The 21,797-nt window shown below is 36.5% G+C and overlaps 1 protein-coding gene across 1 annotated transcript in view; it reads left to right on the top strand.

Moving 5' to 3' along the window:
* LOC124612324 (prion-like-(Q/N-rich) domain-bearing protein 25) overlaps positions 1–20,423 on the top strand; it is a 208,805-nt gene extending 188,382 nt beyond the window's left edge. Inside the window, exons 6-9 of the mRNA XM_047140460.1 lie at positions 6,386–6,505; positions 11,741–11,884; positions 18,856–18,999; positions 19,084–20,423. Coding sequence (XP_046996416.1) covers positions 6,386–6,505; positions 11,741–11,884; positions 18,856–18,999; positions 19,084–19,148 — 473 coding nt within the window. The 3' untranslated portion in view covers positions 19,149–20,423. The remainder of the gene's footprint in view (positions 1–6,385; positions 6,506–11,740; positions 11,885–18,855; positions 19,000–19,083) is intronic.
* The last annotated feature ends 1,374 nt before the right edge of the window (positions 20,424–21,797 follow it).

The raw sequence follows: 21,797 nt of genomic DNA, 5'->3' as shown, positions 1-21,797 counted from the left end.
GGGCCGTGCTGCTGCTCTCTGGCGGACTAGGCGTCGCCTAGCCTTTTATAGTCTCTTCACTCCTATACGATTGCATTGTTGATGCAACGCTTTGCCGGCAAATGTGCTGCTCGCGCGCCGTCCTGGTACAAAGTGACAGGTGAGCAACGGACACGATTTGGGGTCGACGTCACGTTACGGAAGATATTTTCCCATGAGACTTACGTGGAAGCAGTGACATTAACTATCAGAGTAAAGAAACGTCGTCCCACTTCAATAACTCTCGGAGAGGACGGTTGTTCGTTACGTTGAACAAGGGGTGACGCCATCCTCCATAACGAACTGATGTTAATTTGCACTCGTCGAGCTTATCCAAGTTGGAAGATTATGTTCTTTTGATTATTATTGTTTGCTATTCTGGTAACAGATAAAGCGTGTGCTTTTTTTTTTTTTTTTTTTTTTTTTTTTTTTTTTTTTTTTTTTTTTTTTTACAAGCGATTGTCTGCGAATAAAATGCAGTATCTGGCAGAGAAATACTGCTTAGCCTTTACACTGACAACGAAACAGTCTCTTCTGCACGTAAACAACACCATAAACAGACATCCTGAAAAGTATTTTCGTGAATATTGTCTCAAATAGTAAAACAATAATAGCAACGAAAAGATGGGAGGAGAGTGGGCCTTACTTTATTGATATTATTTCGGAATTAGAAACACACCAAGAGGCAAAGGATCAGACAAAAGTGAAATGTGCTACGTAACGTGTTCCCTAAGTACTTTTACAAACTAAATATGGGCGTTTTGTTCTCTTGAAAAGTTTGCACTACACATACCTGCTTTTTATTCCCAGCAGTGTGTTGAATTTGCCGCACTCCATGTGTGAAGAAAGCTTATTGTATTGTTTTGATGCTTAAAAAACACATGTCGTTGTTGCGTCTTATCTGTGTATGGTAAGGAGGGTCCACATTCACTGTTGAGTAGCACAATGCGAAGTGAGGCGACGGTGAAGGTCTGCGTGGTGTGGCGTTCCACTGGCGTCCGCTGTTATTCTTCCTATTGTGTCGGGTATTCTGCACTGGTGACGACTACTACTGTGATCTCAGTTCGTGCAGTATTCTGCTGGCAGAGGGGCCACTACGCTGGACTCGCCAGTTGCCAATCGTGACACGCTCCAGAGCTTCATTTGTCGCTTGTTGGTTGTTGCTTCACCAGAAGAAACACGTCTTTGAGATGTCACGCAAAATTTACATCAATTACCCGTTAAAATCGAAAAACTTACTGCATCTCCTTCAAACGTTCAAAGCAATCCTCTTGCACATACACGCAACGTTTTCCTGGCTTTGATGTGTCAGGTACATGATTACGTTATTCATATGTACTTGGTCCGTTTGTGATATGAGAAGAATAACGATTAACATAAAAGGTCACATTTATCTAATGAATGATTTAGGCGATAGTAGTTCGAAATACTAATTTACCTATCACAGGTATTCTAGTCCGCAAGTCCCTTTGCAGGAACATCTAAAGGCACATGCATATAAATGGAAATTATTTAACGGATGGAAGAGGATTATGGCAACAGTTTGGCCTGAGCAGCGAGGCATACTAGTGACAATATATCAAAACCTCGTGAATGAACTGTCCCGTATATGAATAATCATCTCGTGCTAGAGAGAAAGCGAGGCACAAGATGCAAAAACAAAACCGTCGAAAATACTGTCAGATGGCAAACTGGCGAGTTGTGTCTAATGAACTAGGGAATAGGCAATAGTTTCTTGAGATTAGTTTGATTAAAATACTTTCTGCAAGAAATCAAGAATTTTCTATTGCGTGTTTCACAAACATATAACATGTCCAAGAAACATGCGTCGCAATATCTCACTAAACTACCGCCAACATACGAGGTTTTCAATCCTCAAGTTGATATAATGGGCATATCAGGTATTTCATACAGTTTAGTGAAATGTGTTAGTGCCCGGTCTGAAGTTACTCAACTGAAATTTACGCCACACGCCAGACAGCACTAAACACTCGTCCTCTATACCTGGAGAGAACTATGCCTGGCATAATGATTTGATAGAACGAGAACAGACAACAGCTGTTCTATTCGTACCTTCAATTGCAGGTCTAATCTCTACTCTCAGCTTCCTGCTCTCAGTAGAAACTGCTATGTGCAGTACATCCAAATCTTGTAAAACACTGCCAGCTATTTTCAAAAGACGTTATTAATTTCATGTAATTTAAATAAAACCGGAGTCCAATACGCACTTATTTTTATTAATAGGTCATCGGTTTGGACGCATCTGCCATCAACACTCCATTTTGGAACATACCACCTGGTTTATGTGAGTTGTGCATTAATACCCTGCTCTGTGTGAACGTTAAGCTACTGGATTTCTAAGAACAGGTCTGATGATGGTTAAGTGCATAAAAACTGGTAACATATTAATGGAAATGCGTCTTGGACTTATGGTACTATGACAAGATTAACTGAACTCCTGTAAGGTGATAAATAGTTCATCAGATTCTTACCCTACATACACGCGAAGGGTCCATAAACACTTTCATTTACAATATTTGTTCTTCAGCGTTCTTCATGAATGATTACGCTGTTTTTCGTGCAGGTGTGGAAGATGACGAGATAATACAGAATTATTGTTTAAATTGTGTGTGGTTATGCTAGTGACCAAAATTTAAAAATAAGAAATTTATCATTTTCCAAATATCCCGCGAAGGAACCGAAGTCTACCTCCTGCATTATCTACGACTGAACCTTTGCGGTCATTCCATCTCATATCCCCACAAATTGTTAGACTAGGCGTTCGTATGACTTGAATGATGACATTATGACTCGCTGATTTTGTAGTCATAGTTTACGCTCTTATCGAAGTGCAAATTTTTGCATTTCTGAACATTTAAAGCCATCTGTCAATATTTCCATAATTTAAAAATCTTATCAAGACCTAATTGTATATTTACGAAGCGTTTTTTCAGGTGGTACTTCATTACAGATAAATGCAACATTCGTCAAGGGTCTGAGGTCTCTGTTAATATTTTATGCTAGGTCATCAATGTACAACACGATCAGCAAAGGTCCCAATATATTTCCCCGAAGAATGTCTGAAGTTACGTCTACATCTGTCGATGTTCTGCATCCAAAGTAATATAACCAAACCTACTGAGAAATCCTCAGTCCAGTCACAAATTTAATTCCATACCAAATGTGATTGTACTTACTTTAGAAATCTTTGATACCGGGACAAATTCTTTTCGGAAGCCAAGAAATACTGCAACTGCCTGACTTCCATGATCCATGGCGTTCAGGATATCACCAATTAGATCAATGTTAACCTGAAGATCTCACTGTAAGGGACTAGCACAGACTACAGCTTATTGTCAGTGAGCATATTCACAAATCTTGAAATCATGTGCTGTAAGTGGAGCTGGGAATTAGATAACGCTAGACACAAATAGATTAGCTGTAAACGAAAAAGAAGACAGGTGCTTGCTAGGAGGACCTGGTTTTAACTCCTGGTACTGGCAGGGATTTTTCCTTGGTGGGGACTGGAATGGGACGCAGTCAGTCTCTCAGTGCTAGGTCAGGAGCTACTTGAGTGAGAAACAGTGTTTACATGGTCAAGAATAGAGTTGTATAACTACCATAGGCTACCATATGATATCAAAAGTAAGCAGAGACTACGGTAGTTTTCCTAGTAGCCTCAGTCAGTTAATGTTGTACTCGCATTACCTGCATGTTAGGTGTGTTGCATATATGTCAGGCTTACAGCATAACGCTCTCTTTCTTTACGTCTGTGATCAGTATTTTACTAAATTCCCCTAAAACAGGAAGTGTGAACCATCTAGAAACTGAGTGAGAATATCTAAAGGGCCAGGTAACCAACAGAAAATTTTTGTTCTACATGGCTATCCTCCTGTTTCTCACTTATTCATAGCAAAATTGAAACTGTCAATCTTTATATAAGGTTTTTATATAAGGTTTTACTCGAAAATGGTTGATTTGTAATGTGCAACAGAGGGATGTTGTGCTAAAAATAAAGGAAAACAATACAGAATAACCATATACCGCTAGAAAGAGCAATTTACTCAACAAAAAAGTGAAATAAAAACACCTGCAAAACAGCAATATATAAAACGTTGCTCCTATACTTCGTCGAACTTATATAAAACAAATTTATTTTATAGATAAATAACTTTCGCATTTGTCAATATTAAGAAGAAATTCTTGCCTTTGAGCACGATGAAGAACGTTCTATTGAGTGCAAAATAATAACAGTAACACACACACACACACACACACACACACACACACACACACACACATCCACGTTTCCGTAAGTGCCTGCAAAAATTTAACAGGACATGGAGGATGCTCCACTGAACAATTTGAGGCAGGGAACCTGGGGTCAGAGAAGCCAGCTAAAGGACATAATAGGAATAAAATCACATTACTGCGTACTTTTTTATTTACATTAGTTACAGTTAACTGCAAATACCATCACTGACACAATGAACGTACCATTTGCGATGTATCTTGCAAAATGTGCTGAAACTGTCGGCCATCAATTTCAATGCGGCGAACAAGATTCTGACGCACGCTGACAAATATCCCTGGTGTGTTCAGAATCACATCACAGGCAGCTACAGCTCTGGCAACTAATTCCATCTCTGTATACACTGGGGTCTCATAGGTAAGTGACTTTAGATACCCCCATAGGAAATAATCAAGGAGATTCAGGTCAGGTGACCTCGCCTTTCAATTCAGCGACCAGGAAAAACAGCACTGTGATGGTCGCGGACATCCACACTGAAGTTAAGGCGGTGCACCGTCCTGTTGTATCCACATCTCTCATGATCAGCCAAGGGTACGGTCTCCAGGAACTGAGGTAGAGCTCTTTGCACGAACCTCAAGTACAGGTGGCCATTCAGACGGCCAAGTAGAAGGTAAGGCCCAGTGAGACTGTCGTCTAAAATGCCGGCTCAGATATTCACAGCAAAACGTAGTTGATGGTAAGACTTTAATACAGCGTAATGGTTTTCATCATCCCACACATGGCAGTTCCTCCTGTTCGAAACACCACGGTCGAATGAGGTCTCGTCAGTAAATAGCACGGTTTGGAGGAAATCTGGTCGATCAATCCATTGTTGCAGCAACCACTGACACAAGGCGACAGTTAATCCAAAGTCAGTGACAAGCATTGCATGCAGTCGTTGTGTATGATGTGGGTGTAATTGTTGTTCGTGGAGCACTCGCCACACGCCAGTTTGTGCAGCGCCCATTTCACGTGCAATACGACGAGTAATTGTAGCGGGGTCCACTGCAACACGTTTTAGCACCTCCTCTTCAAAATCGGGTGTGCGAATGGCTCTCATGTTGCCAGGCCCCTCGTTTCTTCTTTCCAATGAACCAGTCTCCCGTATTCGTCCTTCGAGAGAAATAAACACTCGTCGTGACGGATGATGTCTATCAGGAAATCGTTCTCTTTACAGCCTTTCAGCAGCGAGAGCATTGCAACGTACTTCACCATACACAAGGCGCATGTCAGTAAGTCCTACGAAACTGTACCGGTAATGATCCATTGGATTTTACTGTACGTCTCTGAATAGCACTCAGTAATGAATGCGTCTGTCGTTGATTCATAGCTTGTTCTGTCATGAGGCAATGTATATACGATACAACAAAGCCACCTTATGGATAAGTAATGTAAACAAAACATGCTTCATGACTTCCTAGTAACCAGGCTCGTCTTGCATGTTTCCTTGCAGGAAATAAAAAATGTACTGGAAAACAGTAATAATGCTAGACAAAGCGGTAGACAAGTTTACTTTCATATCTCCTTAAGCTGGCTTCTCCGACCCCACGTTCCCTACCTCATATTGTTCAGTGGAGCGTTTCTTACGTCGTGTTACATTTTTGCACGCTCTTACGGAAACATCTTTACAAAATGCAATTTATAAGCAATCTGTGAAAACGTAAAATACGCACTGGAATAACACTGAAAGATGTGCGGTCCTAAATATGTGCAATGCAAACAAGCAAACAAACTAAAAAGAAACAAAATCATTTATGTTTCCTTCACTAGCAATGGTACCATTTACTACATCATTCATGCAGTGTTCCAAAACTACCCGACCGTATTTTCGGTATAGCACAACTCTGTACAGAAAAACCAAAACCCCTCCATTCCGCATCCTGATGTGACACCTTTGGCAGAGGATGACACGGCTGTAGGATGGTCCCAATTCGCCCACCTGGACCAGACCGTGGAGCTTTGCTGTCCTATGTCTATAGCATTAGATTCAAATGTGTATGCTCCTTATGATGTATGTAACCATGCATGTTTGGTTATTTTAATTTGTTAATGAAATTACACTCTAAACTATTTCAGAACTTGGGCAGAATTGTGACACTGACGAAGAATGTATAACGGAAGGAGCCGTCTGCAAAGACGTATGCCACTGCACAGTACATCATGAAATTAGCCAAGACGGTCGCCACTGTCTCTTAGGTAGGTAAAAACAACAGTAATTCCTTGTTCCAGTTACGTGTTATACCTCATATCGCTAAATGCAAGTGGCAGCTCCTTACCGTAATTATGGACTAACATCGAATGACTGCCAGACAGTGCCCTACTTGTTATTTTTTAGTAAGTAACAAACGTTAATGATGAGAATTAAGTTAATTTGCCTTTTGTGTTGTTGATAAATTCGGATTTTGGAAATCAGAATATTCGACAAGGTACAATTGAACCGTTTGTTTGCCACACTAACCCTATAAAATGAAGCTGAGCAACTTAACTATGAGGGAAAGGGAACAGATATACAAGCAAGCTGACGTTTGGTAGTTTCCTAATGATGCGCCAAACTTCCGAGGATGACAGAGAAGCAAGAATGTAATAAAACACTGTAAGTGGTCTAGATCCAGTGAGAGGAACGATGACGCTCAAATCTTTTGCAGGATAGTTTTATCGATTTGAAGTATTGGTTGATAGAATACTTTCTATTCTAACCGTAGCTATGAAGGAAAATCGTGCTAGAGAAGGGCAAGCTGAATTTCGCCCAGTCCATGCTTATTGCGGACAGAAGCATTTCTGCCTCAAGGAAGTTCATTGTATTCAGAAGTAGAATATGCTCAAGAATATTACAGCAAACCGATGTTTAGGATATTGGTCTTTAATCTTGGGCGTTTGTTGTTTTACCTTTTTATAAACACGAGTCACCTGCCCTTTTTATGGTCGCTTGGGACTGCATACTTTACAAGCTAAGTAATGGATGTCAATTCCAAAGAGTACTCTCTGTAGAACCGTGTTGGATTTCAATCCAGGACTTGTACTTTTTTGTTTTTAAGTCTTTCAGTTGCTTCTCAACGCCAGGGGTGTCCATTTCTATGACATCTTAAAGCCAATCTGTGCTACGGTTAAACGATGGTATGTCTGTACAGTTATCCTAGGTGAACGATTTTTTAAAAGAGAAATTTAAAACTTCAGCCTTCCTTTGATGTCCGTTATTTCCGCTGTTCGACGAATGACTGGATATGAGCCTTGGACCCGCTATCGATATTTCGTAGAACCAGAATTTTTTATGGTTCTCAACAAGATGCTACGCTAACGTATTATGGTGGAAGTTTTACGCTTCGCGCATCGATTTTTCACAAATGCACGAATTTCTACTGACTTGTGGATGTCGACATTTCTGCGTTTTTTTGGAACTGTAAGTGCAACAATCTCTGGTGTCACACTATTTTTCGAATTTTTTTTTACAAAACCACTATGTGTCTTATCCATCCTTAATCCACTTACTCGGCATGTATTTCTCCATAACGCGATTTACAACCATTTTAAACTTTGCCAATAATACCTCTACATTACTCATCGCGGAACTAAATGATGTCCATTCATTGTCTAAATACCATGCTAACAACTGCTTGTCTACTCTTTCCAGCATAAGAGCTCTCCTACCATTTTTGATGGATTTATCAACTGCAGTAACCAACGTGTTTACGATGACACCATGATCACTAATCCTTGTCTATACAAATACTATCGACATGGTCAAGTGCGTTTGCAGCTACAAGGTCTAAAATATTTCCATTGTGGGTAGTAGAGCCAGCTGCTCAAGACAATTTTCGGACAAATGTATTTATAATTATTTCCCAAGACCGTACCACCATCAATGAATTCATAAACGTCTATCTATACTCGGTAGACTAAAGTCTCCTCCATTTAATATTGGATGAGCGGGGTACTTGCGCACTACTGAGAGTAGACTTTCCTGGAATGGCTTACAGATAACCTCACAGTCAGGCTCAGTTGCAACATCGATAGACACAATATTTTTGACGACTGCTAAGAACACGCCCCTTTCTGTGACGTCTGAACTGTCTTTGCGGTATACGTTCTGTGTCTGTTTAAATATGTCGGAGCTTTCTACGTCGGGTTTCATCCAGCTCCCAGTTCTAAGTAGAATCTGAGCGCGACAGCTTTTCTGGAGGTCAGTAAATATACAAATCTTCTGCGTTTACAGTTAAAATCTTGATATTGGAAGTGTCTTTCTTTTGTATAAGATTAGATTTCGCTCACTGCGTAGCGACTGCTGAGTGTTCATCAGAGGATCACCAAACTATAGCCTAAACTTTGTTGTGAAAAATGAGCACAACGTACTGATCGTGGGGGAAGGAGACCACCTACGCAGTCGCCGAGCCACTATGGAGAGAGATATTTTGTACTTTGCAGTCCTGTTAAATGGGGCTGCAGTTGCACCCGCTGTTTGACGTAGTTCGCTTCTTGCCTGCTGCACAATGCAGCGCTCACCTGATGCTGCAGTTGACCGTGGTCGACCACCTCCTCTTCTTCGGGCTGCATTGTCTGTAGTTCAGAATGGCCTCCACGCAAGCGAAACAATGCTTAGAGCGATACAAGACTCCTCGGCTATATTCGTTACACGTGGTCCTTCTTCAAGTTTCCGATGATTTATGTCCGTATGAAATCATCCAGATGTTGTCTATGGACTATTTCATTGTAAGTACCACCACTACCAAACACGTAACTGTTCACTGATTGAAGTACACTGTGTGTCCCATTCCTTCAACTTCCTCGTGATGTGGGGCCATTCCCATTTGGCGCTACAGTCACGCCAACCTCAGGGCAAGTGACGTTCAGATTTCTGTGCACGATTAGGAGACATCTGGCAACATACTCCTACACTGTCGTTCATTTCCACTGAACAGTTGTCTTGTTACTTTATCTACCTCGTTCTTAAGTTTTGTACAGCAGTGTATTTGACACCAAGCAACCTTCCTTTAACTTGATTTAGTGTTAATGTATCACTCGAAGATGTCCATTTGGCCATAAATGGTTGTCTGTGAATAAATATACAATAGCTTTTATTGCTTCCATGACACCATTCTTTAAATACCACAAAATATATCGCGACTGTTAATGTCGTTGTTGTTATAGTCATCAGTCAAAAGACATGCTAGACTGCCTTGTGCAAGTCTTTTCAGCATAATTACTGCACTCTACATCAATTTGAACCTGCTTACCTTACCCAAACCTTTATTTTCCTCCAAAGCCTTCACATGTGCACCATATACCCTCCACAGCCAAATTTTCTATTCTGTCACTCCTCCATATAATGATGTAGGTAATGTGGAAATCTGTATCTTTTGTTTACAGGAGTAAAACCTAATTAATTAAAACAATTATCTATCAGGTTTCGTGGGACAATGCAAGCTGAAGCTAATGGGTCGAGGAATGTATCAGAAAACAGTTTACAGAATCTTGATTAAAAAAATTGTAATCTAAACCTTAAACAATCAATCAACTACAAAAAATGAAGAGAGTATGCGAATAAATTACATTACAGAGAGTAGTTCTCAATTACATCAAGGATTCTTTTATGGAATGGAAGTATTGTGCTACAAGGAAGCTTTTAAACATAGATTTGGATGTTTCACGTTTATAATTCAATTTTTTTCAGATATGCTGGAAGCCTTTTGAAAATGAAATGTATTGAATAGTGCACATCTTTCTGTATGATACCCAAGTGCAAATCTTTTTTACATCTAGTGTTCACTGAAGAAATGTTTGATTGTTACAGTTTCTTCTGGATGATTTAATATTGTGAACAACATATCCCACAGTGGAAGATGTATACAGGAATGGTAAGGTTAGGATTCTGTGGCACCTGAGCAAAAGTCTATAAAAGTCCATGAACTGACACCACAGATCAGTCTAAGTGCCCTCTCCTCAGCTAAGGATGTTCTTGGTGAATGCTAGAGTTGCCTCACTTACAAGATAATAGTATGAAAGTAAGCAAAGTAAACAAGCCTTTCACATTCAGTGTCAGAGGCAGTGGAGATCATTCTTACACTGAAGATTGTGGCATTCAGTTTCTGCAAAATATCTTGAAGGTGATACTTCCAAGAAAGCCTCCCATGTACCATCAGTGGTAAGAATTGATCACCTTTGCACAGTAAAATTTCGCTTTTATGAGTCCAGTGTCAGAAACTGTATGCATTGCGTTTTGTTGCAGTTAAATGTCAACCTGGAAGTTGGGTGACGGTGGTGGTGTTATTAACTATCCTATTAGCTACATCATTTGTAGTACATTCCTTGTCTTTCACAACAACATTTGTCTCATCCACAGAGAGAAATTTTTTTGAATTATCTGTCTTTTAGTAGCAAATGATTCTTGTATGTATCAAAAAGCAACACCTCTAGAACAAACCCTGTGGCAAAGCCCACTTTACATGACCTGAGTCAGATTCAGTCCTCTTTTCTGTTTGTTGATACTGAAGGACGATCTTCTTGTTCCTACTTTCCATATGTGAGGTGAAGAACTGTTGAGCTTTTCCCCTAATCCCATAATGTTCCACCTTATGCAAAAACATTATTTAAGTCAAATCAAATACTTTTGTTTAATAACACAAAATACCTATTGTTCTCAACTGATCATTTAACTCTACTAATGACTCACACACAAACCAATAAAATGACAGCAAACCTCTTGTACTGAGATGAGCCACTTCTCCTACAGGTTGATTTCACAAAAAAATTTGAAAACATGGATAACTAAGAAATTGTCCAGTAATTTTGTACGTTATCTCTGTCACCTTTTCATAAAGATGGTTCACAACAAGTATTTCAATGTGTCAGTAAACTTCCCACAACTGAAAGAAACACTGCACAGCTGAGTACAGAAGTAGTATATGGTATACTAATCTTCTTAATTCTACTCGAAATTACACAACCCTTGGGGATCTTTACCCTTTAATGATTTAGTAATTGATTCAGTATCATCTTTGCTTTTTTTCTGCAGCTGAATGTGATGTAGTTATGTTAGAAAACCAGTTTTCAGGAGTTCTGCATATTTACTTGTAACAATAAAATTTTGATTTAATTTCCTGAATAGTGACAAGAAGCAACATTAAATATTTTGCACTACTGTGGTGGGTCGGAGACAATTTCATTCTCTCATAAGAGACATTGTCAACATTCTGCACTGATATCATTTTTAGAATTGCAATGTAGTTTTAATTTTATTCTGGGAGCTTTCTGTTCAATTGGTGTACTATGTGTGTGTGTGTGTGTGTGTGTGTGTGTGTGTGTGTGTGTGTGTGTTTGTTTGTTTGTCTTTGTGTGTGTGTGTGTGTGTGTGTGTGTGTGTGTGTGTGTGGTCTAATACCATGATTAATAAAGAAATACTGATGTTGATTACTGTCTGCAATTGGGTAAATTTTTCAGCTGCTGAAGTGTTAGAGAGTCCATGTCAGGAAGATGCACAATGTGCAAAATACATTGAATTTTCCAAGTGTCAGTCTGGCCTATGTATCTGTGAGGATGATTATCACTACACTGCTGCCAAGACTAAATGCTGGAGAAATATTGGTATGTAACATAACAATTTTTTAATATTGAACCTGCACAATTTTATATCCTGTCACTAGTTAAGATGTCTTGAGAGACGTTAAAACATTGCTAACTGGGAGAAAATAATCTAGGATATAATGACAACTGAGTGGAGATTCATAAGATACCTGATGCATAAGATAAATAGGAGTAATGACCAAATGTAAAATAAAATAAATCGTGAACTATTCAGATAATGGCCTGGGTTTTGCTTTCTTTGAAAGTGTGATCATAAACATAAGGTCTAAGTAAGAACAACTTCAATAAAACTGTTTAATGATGGTTCCAAGTTATTACTGTATACTAAATTTAGCTACTTCTCCCTGTTAATGTATACTGTACCTTGAGTCATTTCACATATCAAATGCAGAGGTGCTGTGGTCAGTGCACAATCCTCCTCAGCCACCCAAATTGAAGTTTTCTGGAATTTATGTAAGTTGGTTAGCACAAATGCTGGGACGGTTCCTTTCAAAAAGCTAATTTCCTTCACCATCCTTGCTCCAGTGTGAACCTTTGCTATGTCTTTAATGATCTTGTCCTCAGAAGGATGTTAAACCTTAATCTGATTTTTCTTCATTCTACATTCATGGAAGTCGTATTTATGGTTTGGTCTACAGAATTTGATGAATGAACAAATGAGTAAATGAAGTGGAGTAAAGACTGAAGTGAATGTAATGTAAGTATTCTAAAACAGTATGAAGCATGTTAACTCATGATCCAATAGAAATATTAATGAGGGTGCTGAACAGAAATTGATAATGTACTGAAACAACACATTTGACAGAAGAGGAAATTGGAAAAGCGCTATAGCAAAGGAAACAGCTGAATGTAAAGAGATAAGAAATGTGAATTAGGAGAAAAATGTAAACTGTGACTTCTAAAAAGTAGGACCAAGTTGCAGGAAAATGAGAGGCAAAACAGGATGCAGAATGAAAGAGTGTAATTGAATGCCAGAACATTTTAGTTTCAAAAGTGAAATTTCAAGGTTCCCAAAATATTAAGTTCTCTGGTATTGCATAAAATACCACACAATAATATTTATTATTTAGTTCCACAAAGACACTATTTCTGAACACACTACTGGCTTTCTTTAAGCAGAATCCTTTAGTGAAAGTACAAAAAGTAAACAGAGATATTGTAGCCCATATTCTCAAAAATATTCAAACTCCATTTATTTTATTCAGGTGTTGTTGTCTTTTGAAGAATTTTACACCTGGACTGTAATAGAAAAAGTGCACTTTATAAAAATCATGTAATGTAACAATTTTATAAATGAATGATTTGTTAGTAACCTTGATGAAATTCTAGCATAGATCATTTTCTGTATATATCTATATTTAATTGAGTTGTGAAAAGGGGTGAAAGGTAAATCTAGAAGGCTGCGGGCAGTAGAAATAAAGGATGCAAAAGAAAAAAATTGATGATGAAATCAAATTAATTGTTAAACATTAGGTCAGAAAGCAAAGCATAAGTTACGTTGGAAAAAAATGACGTTTACTAAGCTGAATTATTTCTTACAGGTTATATTTCACAGCTACTTTAGTGTTTACCTGATTATACTCGTGCATGGTATCTGCAAAAGCATTGATTTTACATTCTGTAAGAAAAGAGGATGGTTTACCACGTACATTGCAACTTTTTATGAAGCTAATAGGAATATTCAATCCCTGAATGTAATTCATACAATTATTTTGTGTGTATATTTTTCATTTGGTCCTGTATCTATAGTGATTTTAAATTTATCATTTTATATTTGATTATAGTATTTTTTAAAATACTCTCTGCAGAATCTAAAACAGACTTATGAAAATGTTAATGTTTACTCATGATACAAAGTTACTTGAAGGTTCATATTATGCAACTTCATACAAATTAAAATGATGTAAGAGTCCAATAACAGACATTAATCAATTCACTATGCAAACAGATAAAAAACCTAGAATGGGTTTCCAAGAATGTCAGTTTGTTATGTTTCACATTTGCAGTGTATGTGATGGTGTTGGGTTGAATTTAGGGACAGTATCTTATCTTGTATAATTTCGGTTTCTGTTGCTCCATAAAATTATCTAGGACTACATTTCTAATTTTATTTTTCTGATAAAAAACTTGTAATAGAGAGTCAACTTCCATAATAGAATTTAAAGCACAATCTCCCAGGCTCTCAACATTAACTCTAAAAGCTGCAAATAAAATGTACACAATAATAAATGCCCATGCCCCAACAAATGATAAAAATAATAAAAAAGAACACAGAGAAGAGGTAGAAAAATTTTGGGAGCTTTTAGATCAAACGACGAATAACATTAATAAAAATCACATCAAAATTTTAATTGGAGACTTCAATGCCCAGTTAGGAAGGGAAAAGAGATATAGAGACATAATAGGGAAATGGACAGCACAAAGAAGAACAAACAAAAATGGCATAAGACTAGTGGAATTTTGCAGAAACCATGACATGATCTCAAAGTCGACGTATTTTAAGAGAAGACCAAGTAAACTAAAAACTTGGAAACATCCAGACTGGAAAAAAGGAGAATGGCAACTGGACCATGTCTGCATGGATAAGAATTACCACAAGGAAATTTACAATGTGAAAGTACTGAGAGGGACAGATACCGGATCAGATCATTACATGATAAAAATTAAAATTAAATTAACCCCATTAGCAAAGAAAAAATCCCACCAGAAGAAGAAGAGAACCTATGACCCTCATAAACTGATACAAAATGAGGATTATGAAGCACAAACCAGGGATATAAAAATAACAGATGATCTGGAAGAAATAATTCCCAAATTGAAACAAATAGCTGAACAAGTTGCCCCTATAAATCCAAGGAAAAAACACCAGTGGTGGAACAATGAATGTGATGAAGCAGTGTTGGATCGACACCAAGCCTGGTTAAGGCATCAAAATGAAAAAAACAGAAAAATCATATTTGGAACTCACAAAACAAAGGAAGACAACACAAAAAATAATAAGGAGAGTTAAAAGTCAGTACCAAAAAGATATACTTCTAATGATAGAAACAAATAGTGAAAAAACAAACTCAAGAGACTATTACAAAATATTTGGCAGACAATTACAAAGATATGATCCTCCAACATTAATGTTAAAAGATAAAGATAATAACCTAGCCCATAGCAATAGTAAAAATACAGAAATTCTAGCAGAAACATTTAACAAGTTACTAAATTGTGAAGATTAATAAAAATGATACAGTTAACCTTAACAAACACCAAATCCAAAGTAAAATTTAGAGGAGAAATATCTGAACCATTTACGATTAAAACAGGGTTGAGACAGGGAGATTGTTTATCACCATTGCTATTCAATTGTGCTCTTGAATATGTAATGAGAGAATGGTACAAGGGAAATCCTATGAATATTAAAATTGGAACTAAGAAAGATAAAATAAACCTAAATTGCTTGGGATTTACTGATGACCTAGCATTACTAGCTAATAATATTCAGGAAGCCATGAAACAAATAACAAGCTTACAAAATATAGCACAAAAATTAGGACTCCAGGTATCATTTGAAAAGACTGAAATAATGGTAACGGATCCACTTGTAATAGATCACATCACAGTGAACAACAGGGAAATTAAAATAGTGAAACAATTTAAATACCTGGGTGAAATTATAACACATAAATTGGACGAGAAACCTGCATGGCGAGCAAGAACTAATAAAATGATAAAAGCTCAAAAACTAACATGGTCTACGTACAATAAAAAAGTCTATCAATTAAAACAAAATTAAAACATTACAAGACGGTGGTTCAACCAGAGGTTACATACGGAAGTGAAACTCTTTTTAAAGTCACCCAGAAAAACAGAATTGACAAAATTTTAAAAGTAGAGAGAAGAATTGCTAGAACATGCATAAATAAGAAATATCAAAAAGCTGGGCAATAGCAGATAGTTCCAAATGAAGTGGTATACAGAGAACTGGAGCCCATCACTGATACTATACGAAAGAAAAGGATCTCTTTTTGTGGTCACATTCTGAGGACACCAGAAACCAGATTATCAAGGAAAATTATTGAGAAACTCTGGAATTTGAAACAACAAGGAGGATGGCTTAAGGAAATAAGAGAGGATATGGTAGAACTGGAAATAACTCTGGATGATTTGCAGAACAAAACGCCAAATTTAAAGAAGTTGAGGGACACAGAAATAAGATTTAAACCAAAAATTGACGAACGACATACAATGAAAAGGGTATTTACAGATAAGGAATGACGAAACGCATCGGAACGAATGAAGAGATACTGGGCCACTCGGAAGGGGAAAATACCAAAGAAGAGGACCAGAAATGATTGACTGAAGTGGTCCAATGAGGCCGTAAAAGCAGAAGAAGAAGAAGAAGAAGAAGAAGAAGAAGAGAGTCAACTACATTTCTAAAAAAATTACTTAGCTTTTGTAAGAATTTGTAAATTCTTAGAAGAAAAGAATTCCTTGGTATATTGTTAATTGTAAACAAGGCTATATTTTTACAGAATGTTAATATGTAATAGTGTTATACATTACCACAGTGACTTCATAAATATTTAACAATCAAGAGCAGATAAATAATAGTTACTTAGCACCACTAAGTAAGTACCAACTTTCCACAGGAATTTCCTTTCCTACTAACTTCATTAAGTATGAGCACAAATAAAATATTATAATTTAATGATAGTTAACTATTAATGCAGTCTACAGAATATATTTCTGACAATTTTGTTAATGTGCATCTTTTCCTGTTTCAATTTCCTGTAAGTGTACACATCATGAAGATTCGCTGACTGAGTTATCATTTTCCATTCATTTTTGGTAATTAATAGTTTGTACCTAAAAGACATGGAAATTAGTTATCCAATAATGCACTGCATTCTTTAACTCACTGATGTCTAGTCCACCACATACCATATATGGCTGTTCAGCAAAGTCTGTTCTGGAGACTAATTGTCTTTATGTAATGTTCCTCTACAAGTAACTACGCAATTAAAATTCGAGACACATCACATTATCATCCACATGACATATCTGAAAGTACACTTTATGACTTGAGGATGCATTTGTTTAGTCGCTGATCTGCCCTGACGGAGGCAATGAGCTTCATTTATTCCTATGTCAGACAATGATTCCTTGAAGATACAGGTTTGTCATTTTGCCATGTCATTATAGATCAAGTTACAGCTATGAGCAAAATAAATTTTTGTTCAATAAGATAAATTTTTGTTCAGTAAGATAATGTTCCACAATGCAAAGCACTCTGTAGATAACGAAATACAATTCTGGAAAAATGAAGGTACGAGCAATGTTACAACATTTAAACTGTATCATATGCACTCATAAATTATGATTTACAGTTTACTGAATGAGTAAAATTAATTGAGACACTATGGTAGTAGAAATGAGTATTTATATTATATTGCTACCATAAACTGATAGCTGATATTATTTACGGTTCTGCCTAAATGAATACAGTCAGGAGCAGTTGATGTCTTACAAGAAGATTTATACATTAAATAACAGTAAATGAGCGTATTTTTTATATACAAAATATCAAGGATTATAGACTTGCATCATTTTTGTGAAGAGTTAATATGGAAAAAGGAGGAGTGACATTGTTGTAAAAGGTGAACAAAAAGTCAAAAATACTGAAACAAATAGCTTTTGTGTTAATCAGAACCTAGAAGAGTGTGCTTGTGAAATGCTACTGCAGAATACTTCTCTGATAATTGTAACAGTCTACAGATTGCCTCTACAAAACAGTCAGCTATTTATGAGAAATCTAGATGCTTTATTGAGCTACCTGCCAGTAAAGAAGGAACAATAATTTGCGGAGATTTCAGTCCAGATTTCTTAAAAGATACAGACAGGAGGATCAAACTAGAATCATTATTTGGGTGTTTCAATCTAATTTCAATACTCAGGTTTCCAGGCGCATACCCCATGAAACCATGGACCCAAGCTATCAACAAGAGACTATTCAAATTGGTGGTGGCTCCAATTTGTGTGAGATGTGTTTTGACTAGAAATGGTTATTTTCAGCTGCTTGGATATCATTTGCAGCCATTCACAGACTTCAAGCTTCCAAACAGTGATGGATTTTCATAAATGGCAATGCACCATGTCACTTGGGCCACAATTCTTCACAACTTGGTTGAAGAACATTCTGGACAATTTGAGCGATTGATTTGGCCACCCAGATCACCTGACATTAATCCTGTTAAACATTTATGGGATGTAACATAGAAACTAGTTGTTGTGCGAACTACTGCACAAGCAAAACATTCGCAATTATGAATGACTGTTGGGGCAGTATGGCTCTATATTTCTGCAGGGGACTTTCAACGACTTGTTAAGTCCTTGCCTTGTCAGGTTGCTGAACTAAGCCAGGCAAAAGAAGGTGTAAGGACGCATCCCATGGCGTCTCAGTTGATACTGAAAAGTTGTTGTCTGTCTATTTTAATGATCATGCTATTGGTGCAGGCTATATATTATTCATTAGGGTGTATATGAACACATGTCGAAACAAAATAATTAATTTTGTGTTGTAAATATAGACATTTACTCTGATAAAGAAAATATTCACTGTGATACAAGCTTTAAGAATATAAGGAACACTATACTATGATACTTTGTACAAAAAACAAATTTGTAGGTTTGCCTTTTTTATTTTACTAATTTCTGTTAATACCAATCTCCTTTTTTATGTCTATATACGGATAATTCAAACCTTTCCATAGATCTTGAAAAAATTTCAGCACAAATTTTGGCATTCTCTTACGGTAGTAATCTTTTAATTTACATTTGCTGAAGACATATTTCCTGTTTTCTGTAGGACCTCAGGAATGGAAAATATGTGGAACATTTAACACATTTGTCTACAAGTAAATATAAATTAATGTGAATTAAACAGTGTATCTGCAGTTTTAACAAGATTGCTAGTTTTTCAGGACTTAATGAACGTTGTTCAGATAGTGCTGAGTGTGTACTCAAACATGGAAATGACATGACAGCTATCTGCTCCATTTCTGGTGTATGCCAATGCATGAAAGGATATGAACCAACATCTGACAACTCTGACTGTCGTTCAGGAGGTAAGCAAAGTTTATAGAAGAAGAAAAAAAACAGTTGCAATGATTTTGTTTACTGATTTTATCTTGTTTTCTCTTTTACAACAGCTGCAGTTGATCATCCCACACTTTTCGTTGTTCCTGCTTTGATTCTGCTTCTGTCTTTGAGATAACAGCAATTGATGTTGATCATAATGAAGAGATTTTTTCTAGTGCCCTCTGTGGATATGTACAGGATGTAGTCAACACAGTGTAGTGTTTTAAGGGGAACATCAAAAGTATTAATTTGATGCATGAGGTGAATTATAGGAACTGCAAGCAAATTTTATGTTGTTAAGGTAACCACAATGACTTTTGATGTTACCTTAATTCATTATGATTGAACAATAAGTCAAGGTGCTTAACTCAGATTAAGATAATAACTCAAACTGTTAATATTTATATGTATGAAAGATGACTGAAAAATGATTAAGATGTTGATGTATGTTTGTAATTGTATGCCGTCTTGAGTTCCTGTTCTGTTACTGTGTTATGAAAGAAACTTAACTGTTCATCTGTACGAGCAGGTCACATATACATCAGTTATAATGAGTCAATGTTGTTAGTGAGCAATGAATATTTTTTATCAACTTAACCTGTTAATCTTCAATTCTAAGAGAGAAATGTGTTTGCTTAGAATGAGTATTCTGCAACTTTTTTGTAACCAAGCCATCCATAGACAGGTGCTGATGATACACAGCAATGGCGACATAAGTACCTTACACTATGTGCATATTTATTATATGGGAAGTTAAAACTGTCATCTCATATTTTCTAAAGAAGGGAAAATGATATTGCTAAATAAGTAGGTCAATAAGACAATTGCAAGGAAATTGATTGTCCTTAGTATGGTTTTTCTACAAGTTCTTAATGTACAAATCTGTAATCTGATTCTCATTACATTTTCTTTATACTTTTTATTTGTATTTTGCTCAGAACATCTAGCAGCTATGTTATATAAACATGTAGGACAAGTAGGAAAATGAACTTACTGTGATATATAGTACCAATCTTTCTCTTACTTAATATTTTATGCATATTTAATTATACAACTTAAGTTTTAGTAACAGATGAAAACTTCACTTTTATGCCAATTTCTTTTGGAGTGAAATTCGGCTACTTATAGTTATCACTAGTATTTTAGAGTTGCAAGTGAATTACAGCTTTCCCTTTATGAAAATGTGTCCTAGTTTAATCAGAAAAGAATGGGTAATGGTGAAAAGAATAAGCAACAGATCTCTGCAGTATAAGTTCTTTCTGATTTGATAAAAGAATGTTCATATACAATAAGTGTGAATGATTACAGTCAGAAAAACCAACTTTGAGAAAATGTTGTAAGTAAATAAAAAGTTTGTACAAATCTTATGTTCATATTTTCAAACAACATGTATTAAGTTGCTGAACGGTAATCATTTCTTTGTACTGAGCTGCAAAAAAAGTGAACATAAGACCATAAAAATACCTTTAACACAACTTACAGAATCCTTTAATACCCACTCCTGTAGTCAAAGTCACCAACACATGCCTATGGAGTGGCTCTGAACTCGGAGAGAAGCTGCTACAAGTCCTGATGATGGAAAATTTTCACTGACAATATCTGACCAGCAAGAGGATGAGAGATTGTGTCTTGAAGTTCCTGACCACTAGTCTTTGCATTAATGTCCTGGATTAAATTTCAAATATCTCCCTGGTGTCTCATGAAATGAAGGCTTGTGGCACATCCATCAGATGGGGATACTAACCTCAGTGGTCCCTTGGTGCTATTACAGAGGATTAGGATATGCACTGACACTGGATTTCACACCCTCCTTTCTCTCATCATCATACAAAACAAACATAACACTTCCCTATATATGCATCCATTACACTCACCTGCACTCCATAAATACACATACAACATAACTCTCACATATCTGCAGGGAAAGGGGTCAATGATGAGCCAACTGACTACAGTCCATGGTATTTCTCAGCCAAGAAAGCCATATGACATATGATTGAATATTAATGATTTTGTTGCCAGAACAGTGAGATCTTTTATTATTCACTATTGCCATTAATTTAAGGTAGATTAAGGAACTTTGTCTTAATATAAATGTGATTTATACAAGGTATCACAAAAATTAGCTAGAGTTTAAATGAAAAATATGGAAAACATTTAATTTTTTTGAGACGTTCTTGATAATATTTTGGTTTTAATTTTTATGGACTGTGATGTACATTGTAAGTTAACCTATTTTATGGCCTGACTTTTCAACATAATCAAATGAATTACTACAGAATCTGAAAAAGACAATGAAACATTTTACTGGCAGACATAGGCTTTTAAATATTGTAAAAGCAGTGACCATGCACTTGGAGTAGGACACAGATGATAATCAACTATCAGTAATTATTTTTATTGCAACACTATCTCCAAAAAGAAAAATAATCAAAGAAGTAATAATAATGTGGACTAAAATCTTTATGTAACAAAGTAAATCAAGAATGTTGAAGCAAGTGTGTCAGGTCACTGAAATGGGATTCTAGATCATGACTGTTATCCTGCCAATGCTTCAGTGGAATTTTTTAATGTGCGAACATTGGCCATGCAAATAGCTGAAGGCTAATCTTGCAGTTTTCCTTTGTCTGATATTCACAAAAGACAACACAATTAATTTTTGGTTCATTCGCTTAGTCACAGTTGGAACACTAACAGGGTACCTCAGTATCAAAAATCTTTTCTGTTAGCTTTGTGACCGCTTCCAGTGTTTTACATAATTAACTAGTCATATTTCTCCATTCAA

Source organism: Schistocerca americana, chromosome 1 (genome assembly GCF_021461395.2).
Source record: "Schistocerca americana isolate TAMUIC-IGC-003095 chromosome 1, iqSchAmer2.1, whole genome shotgun sequence".
Classification (NCBI taxonomy): domain Eukaryota; kingdom Metazoa; phylum Arthropoda; class Insecta; order Orthoptera; family Acrididae; genus Schistocerca; species Schistocerca americana.
Note: the sequence above shows the minus strand (reverse complement) of the source record. Positions and strands in the feature narration are given on the sequence as shown.